The sequence below is a fragment of the Nicotiana tomentosiformis genome, chromosome 1 (assembly GCF_000390325.3).
Source record: "Nicotiana tomentosiformis chromosome 1, ASM39032v3, whole genome shotgun sequence".
Classification (NCBI taxonomy): domain Eukaryota; kingdom Viridiplantae; phylum Streptophyta; class Magnoliopsida; order Solanales; family Solanaceae; genus Nicotiana; species Nicotiana tomentosiformis.
Window position 1 is genome coordinate 30,277,238 of NC_090812.1, and position 6,271 is coordinate 30,283,508.

Consider the following 6,271-nt stretch of genomic DNA (forward strand, 5'->3'; position numbering starts at 1 on the left):
AGTTTCATGTTCTGATAAGCGACCGAAGAGTCGAACGGTGAGGCCATGAGCACGAACCTAGAACTATTGGATGAGAGGCGCGAGGCCTCCCTCGTCCGGTTGGCCACCCAGAAACATCGGATCGAAAGGTATTACAACTGGAGAGACAATCTCCGGCACTTCAATATCGGAGACTTGGTGTTAAGAAAGGTGACACTGAACACCCGGAACCCGAATGAAGGGAAGCTGGGATCGAATTGGGAAGGTTCATATCGAATTATCGAGATTACCAGTAAAGTTCGTACAAACTCGAAGCAGGGAGCGGTGAGAGGCTACAGAACAATTGGAACGTGACCCACTTAAAACAATACTACTGCTAAGGTACAACCCCATTCATTCTTTCTTGATATATATTGCGAATTGGACTAACACTCGCATGCAACAACCAAAGGATGATGTAGTTGTTAGGCCTGAAAGCACGCGTTGCACTATTTTTTCCTTGAACCGATTTTTTCCCAAATGGGTTTTCCGGTAAGGTTTTTAATGAGGTAATAGTGGATCGTGCTAATTTAGAATCAAATACCGGTTTTGAATCGGAATCAATGGTCACCTCGACAGTATCCGACTCTCATCAATCGACCTCGAATACTGGGGGCTATCACCCTCGGGTATGATTTTTAGCAAGGAAGGAAACTTTATGCTTGAACAGTCTAGGCTCGGTGAATAGGATTTATTGTAAGGCTCATACGATCAAATAAATCGTGCCAGCATAGACCACCTAATCCATAACACGAAACTTGTACACACTTACAATCTTGTATATTATGCACATGAATGAAAGAAAGTGTCTACCTTGCACTTAAGGGTTGCCTCTATCCGGATCTGATAGATTGCTCCCACTCGGAGACTGTCGTCCAAGATAAACTCGGACGGCTCAGGCTATCAAAGCTCGGAGGTACAAAGCCTATTAGGCAGTGCCTGAACTTAAGAGACTACGGCCACCCCCACTCGGGGACTGTCGTCCAAGACAAACTCGGACGACTCGGGCTATCGAAGCTTGGAGGTACAAAGCCTATTAGGCAGTGCCTAAACTTAAAAGGTTGCGGCCACCCCTAAAAATGGCTCGGAGACGTCCAAAGACCGTAATTAAAACATAACGCCTTCAAAATTCCAAACCGGTTGAAAAATTACCCTCGGCAAAATTATAGTCTAAGAACATTTAAACAAGCACTTTGGGAAAGCTTTCGGTCATACTGAGCCCCCACAAATTTCAAATAAAACTTACATCGAGAACAAGTCTTGTCCGGACCTCCGAACAACAACTTATTACTACGTTTTACTCCGTGGTAAGGCATTTGAAATCTTTGCAATAGTAAAAAGGATGCTAAAGGTAATAGACTGGAAAATTGCCCAAAGGGGAAAAACCTTATATATACATTCCAAAATATCTTAACAAAGGCCAATAAAAATGGCCTCAACAAAATAAATGTACAAAATGCCAAAACAAAGACAAAAATTCCTAAGGCACCTATGTTTGATCTCCACTGGAACCCGCCTCGTCACCAGAGCCGTCGGGGTCTTCTCCATCTTCGGGTTCGCCGGAACCCTCAGAGCCTTCTTTACCCTCGGGTTCAACCGGCTTCTTTATAAAGTTCAATGAATCTTTGGCTTTAAATAGGTTAATTACTAGCTTAATAACATGATTTTAGTGACACAAATGGGTATAGGATGTCATGTTGAATTATGAAAAAAAATTAGTTAGAACATAGATACAATTATTTAGTGTATAACTCGGAAGAATAATAAAATAGCGAGATCGCAGTCATGTTCGAGGTTTTTAAATTAATTTGTAGCAGCATTTTTTATGATTATAAATATTACATAAGTATTGATTAATGAAGCATATAACAAGGAATATGAGTATAAGTGGTGGTGGGCCCAATGGGGTCTTAATTATTCTTAGAGTGGGAACTTAGTCCCTCACGTGACCACTGCTGAAATATTTGGCAGCATACGACATGTCTTATGTAAAATTATATTTAGTTATTAAATTAATATTTCAATTCCTTGAAAACTCTAAAAGAAAGAGGGGTACAACTTATATAAATATAAAATAAGGGAGAGAGAACCAAGACCTTCTTTTGCTTCTCCTTGATGTTAAGGTAGGCATTCTGCTCTTTTAGCTACTGGAAATTCGAAGGAGGGGCTTGGATAGAGTGAAAGTTTTATAATCGATCAAGTTCTTAAAGATCAAGTGGTAGCAATAATAAGAGATCGAAAATCATCTCTAGTTTCTCTGTAAATTATCCATGAGCTCCCTCTAATATTTTTATCACTTTTAAGATATATATATATATATATATATATATATATATATATATATATATATATAATAAAGTATTTAGTATATATAGGTTGTGATATACACCACAGATAAAAATTAATTTAAAAACTTTGGGGACCTAGGGATTCTTGTTTGTGGTGGATCTTGAAATGGGTCAATCTTGGGTTAAAATATTTGGGGATTTTAGGATGTTTTGAGTATTAACTCACTACCCATATTTGATATATTATGTAGATTGAACTCTGTCGAGGCGAGCATTAGCTAACTTAGAGCGACTTCAAGGTATGTAGAGCTCCTAGTTACTTGTGTATTATCAAATTTACTCTTGGCTTCGAATTATAGTTGGATGGTATTCTATGTAAATTAGGGATAGGCTTTTATAGCCTACTCTTGGTTTGGACAAAGATGAATAAAGAAAAATAATGTGTCTTGTCTAGCTGTGGGGGAGCGGTATGACAGCCTTCTTGGATCCTTGATGTATAACATAACTAAGTAATTTTTGGCTGATGGCCATTAAAAGAAAAAAAAAGATGAAATAAAAAATAAATATGCCTTGTCTAGCTGTGCGAGAGTGGTACGACACCCTTCTTGGATCCTTGACTGTACACGTTGGCCTAACTGTTCGGGGATGGTACGACAGTCTTCGTGAATGGCATCCCGATGTATTCCAGCACTATGTGTGCCATTGACATTGAGATACTAGATAATGAGGACGATACTAAAGAGATATTGGACATATGAAAGAGGTCTAAATGAATAAAACTTAAATTCTTATTCTTGCAAATTTATCCTTTATTGTGATTCTATGTACCTTATCTTCCTTAATTTATTCGAGATTATATATCTGTTGCCTTGTTATATAGATTATAATTTGTATAACTCTTATACCAACGTTAGTAGCGGCTATGGCGCATATCTGAGTATTTCAATACTCAGGCATCGTTTGTTTAAATGGTGTCAGGTTTAGCAGACGGTCGAGTGCAAGGCGGTCAGCGCACAGGCTAGAGTTCTCACAATTTCCTCTCTTTTGGTGAGCCCACCTTCGTACTCGTAGGATCACAATATTTCAAATTGTATATTTTTGTATAGTGTGGACAAGTTCCGTAACTTTATTACTTTATTCGTAGCGTCATAGAGTTTCCATTGAGGGTTTATATTATCTTAGGAGAATGGGTACTCATATGGCATTGCAGATGACATTTTTACTTATGTCTAGTTTATATTTTTTTTTTATGAACTTTTATTGTTAATGAAGTTTATCTTATTTCTCTCATACAATATTGTAATTACTTAAATGGATTGAGCTACACGATTACTAGTTGTGGTATGTATTATGCAATAATGGTTCGCTCGGTTCAAGTTGGTAGGCACTGGGTGCCGGCCACATCGCAATCTATTTTGGGGCGTGACAAACTTAGTATCAGAGCCCTAGGTTTAATGTGTCCTAGGGAGTTTATGGAGCCGTGTCTTGTAGAGTCTAATTTATGCGTGTGTTGTCGACCACTCGTATATCTTAGAGTCTGTAGACATTATAGAAAGTTTCGCATTCCTTCTTCATTTTAGATCGTGCAACTAGAGCTTAAATTTAAGGTGTGTCCTAACACATGTATTGTTATGACATGCAGGCAATATGGTTCGAACTCGTGCATCCATGACTAAAAGTACACCTGCTAATCATGATGGGGTTATTCCCAATGAGGCTTTTAGTGGGGGTACCGGTAGCTCCAAGGGGCGGGGTCACCCCCTAGGAACCCGAGAGCCGAGAGAGTAGGAGAGCATGCACCTCCACCTATGCCAGATGCACCTACAGTTCCACCCCCTATGGTTCATGACACTTCATCCCTCCTTCAGGCCATCCAATTACTCACTACTTTGGTAGCGGCTCAGACACAGAGGGGTACTGAAGCTCCAGTACATACTTATGATCTGAGTTCACGAATCGACAAATACTTAAAGCTCTTCCCACCAGTTTTCCATGGGACTAGGCCCTAGGATGACCCTCTTGATTACTTGGATGAGAACGAAAAGGCTTTGAGGGTAATGAATGCCACTAACGAGGAATCGGTTGAGTTTGCTTCTTATCAGCTGAAAGGTGTGGCCTACACCTGGTATGAGACATGGGCCAGAGAGCAGGGAGAGAATGCTCCTCTTGCTACATGGAAGGAGTTCTCCAAGGGATTCAGGGAACAATTCTTTTCTGATGCAGATAAGTATGCCATTGCCACTCAGTTTAAACAGTTAAAGCAGGAGTCTATGAATGTCAAAGAGTACAGTCACGAGTTCACTCGCTTGTCAAAGTATGCTACCTACATGATTCCAAATGAGGTTGCTCGAGTTCGGAGGTTTGTTGATGGGTTAAGACCTCATATCAAATCACATGCATCTGCAGCTACTATGTACCCATGCTCTTTCTCTTTCGTTTTTAGCCACGCTAAGAGGTTGGAACTATGGAACAAGCAAAAGAAGGCAGATTGGAATCTGAACAAGAAGGCTCGTACGACGGGTAATTATGGTAGTTCTTTTGGTGGGAACAATAGTAGAGGGATATCAGGGCCAACTCAGTCTGTGGTACCATCTATTGGCAGCGCTCCTTTTGGAAGGCAAGAATAGAGTCAGAGTCAGAGAGGCCATTCTATGCCAGCTCAGAGTACTACTCTCCAGGCACAATCTTCACAGAGAAAACCTACTTGTGCTAGTTGTGGCAAGGTTCATTGGGGGCAGTGTCGTAGAGAGAATCACACTTGTTATTATTGTGGAATCATAGGTCATGTTCAGAGATATTGTCACAAGTTACAGAGGGAGAGGGGTAGTCCTCCAATACAGCAGGACAGATCTACACCTACTACGGTTACACATCCCCCAGTTTGGGGTACAACTACCCAGACAGGACGAGTTGCAGGCGGTAGTGTTGCTTCTACTTCAGGGGGCAACCCCGACTTTACAGACTAGTTCTGAGAGCTGATGCATAGGCGAGCAATGCCGTCGTGACAGGTATACTTACTATTTGCGCACTTGATGCTTATGTTCTTACTGATCCCGGGTCCACATTTTCCTATGTCACTCCGTACTTTGCTTTGGACTTTGAGATAGAATCAGAACAATTACTTGAGCCCTTTTATATTTCTACTCCTGTTGGGGATTCTGTTATTGCTTCCTGTGTCTATAAGGGTTATAGGATTGTAGTCCAAGATCGAGAGACTATGACAGATCTTATCAAGCTAGAGATGATTGAGTTTGATGCTATCATGGGAATGGATTGGTTATCTAAGTGCTATGCCAGCCTTGATTGTCGTGCTAAGGTAGTCAAGTTTGAATTTCCAAATGAACCAACTCGTATATGGAAGGGAAATATTCTCGAGTCTCGAGGTAGGTTTATTTCTTACCTTAAAGCGAAGAAAATGATCATGAAGGGGTGCTTCTATTATTTCATAATGGTTACAGATATGAATGCCGAGGTATTCACTCTTGAATCAGTACCTATAGTTAATGAGTATCTGGAGATCTTCCCGGAAGAGCTTCCTAGCATACCACCGGATTGAGTTATTGATTTTGGAATAGATGTGTTGCCAAATGTTCAGCCTATATCTATTCCACCTTATCATATGGCACCAGCAGAGTTGCGAGAGTTGAAGGAACAATTAAAGGATCTACTTGAAAAGGGTTTTATCCGACTACGTATGTCACCATGGGGTGCACCAGTACTTTTTGTAAGGAAGAAAAATGGTTCTCTCAGAATGTGCATTAATTATCGTCAACTAAATAATCATTGCTACGGATAGATGATTAATTCGACCAGTTACAGGGTGCTCGATACTTTTCGAAAATTGATTTGCGGTCGGGTTATCATCAGTTGAAGATTAAAGAGAAGCACATTCCTAAACCGGCATTTAGGACTCGCTATGGACACTTTGAGTTCTTAGTTATGTCCTTTGGGTTGACGAATTCTCC

General features: G+C 40.4%; 2 protein-coding genes across 2 annotated transcripts; both read left to right on the top strand.

The window, feature by feature from the left end:
* Positions 1–4,363: 4,363 nt before the first annotated feature.
* Positions 4,364–4,933, top strand: LOC117279764 (uncharacterized). Its single transcript, XM_033659361.1, has one exon. It carries the CDS (start codon positions 4,364–4,366, stop codon positions 4,931–4,933), a length of 570 nt encoding a protein of 189 aa, XP_033515252.1.
* Positions 4,934–4,957: 24 nt separating this feature from the next.
* On the top strand, positions 4,958–5,862 carry LOC138905164 (uncharacterized). The gene is made up of 2 exons (XM_070193670.1): positions 4,958–5,225; positions 5,315–5,862. Exons 1-2 carry the CDS (start codon positions 4,958–4,960, stop codon positions 5,860–5,862), a joined length of 816 nt encoding a protein of 271 aa, XP_070049771.1.
* The last annotated feature ends 409 nt before the right edge of the window (positions 5,863–6,271 follow it).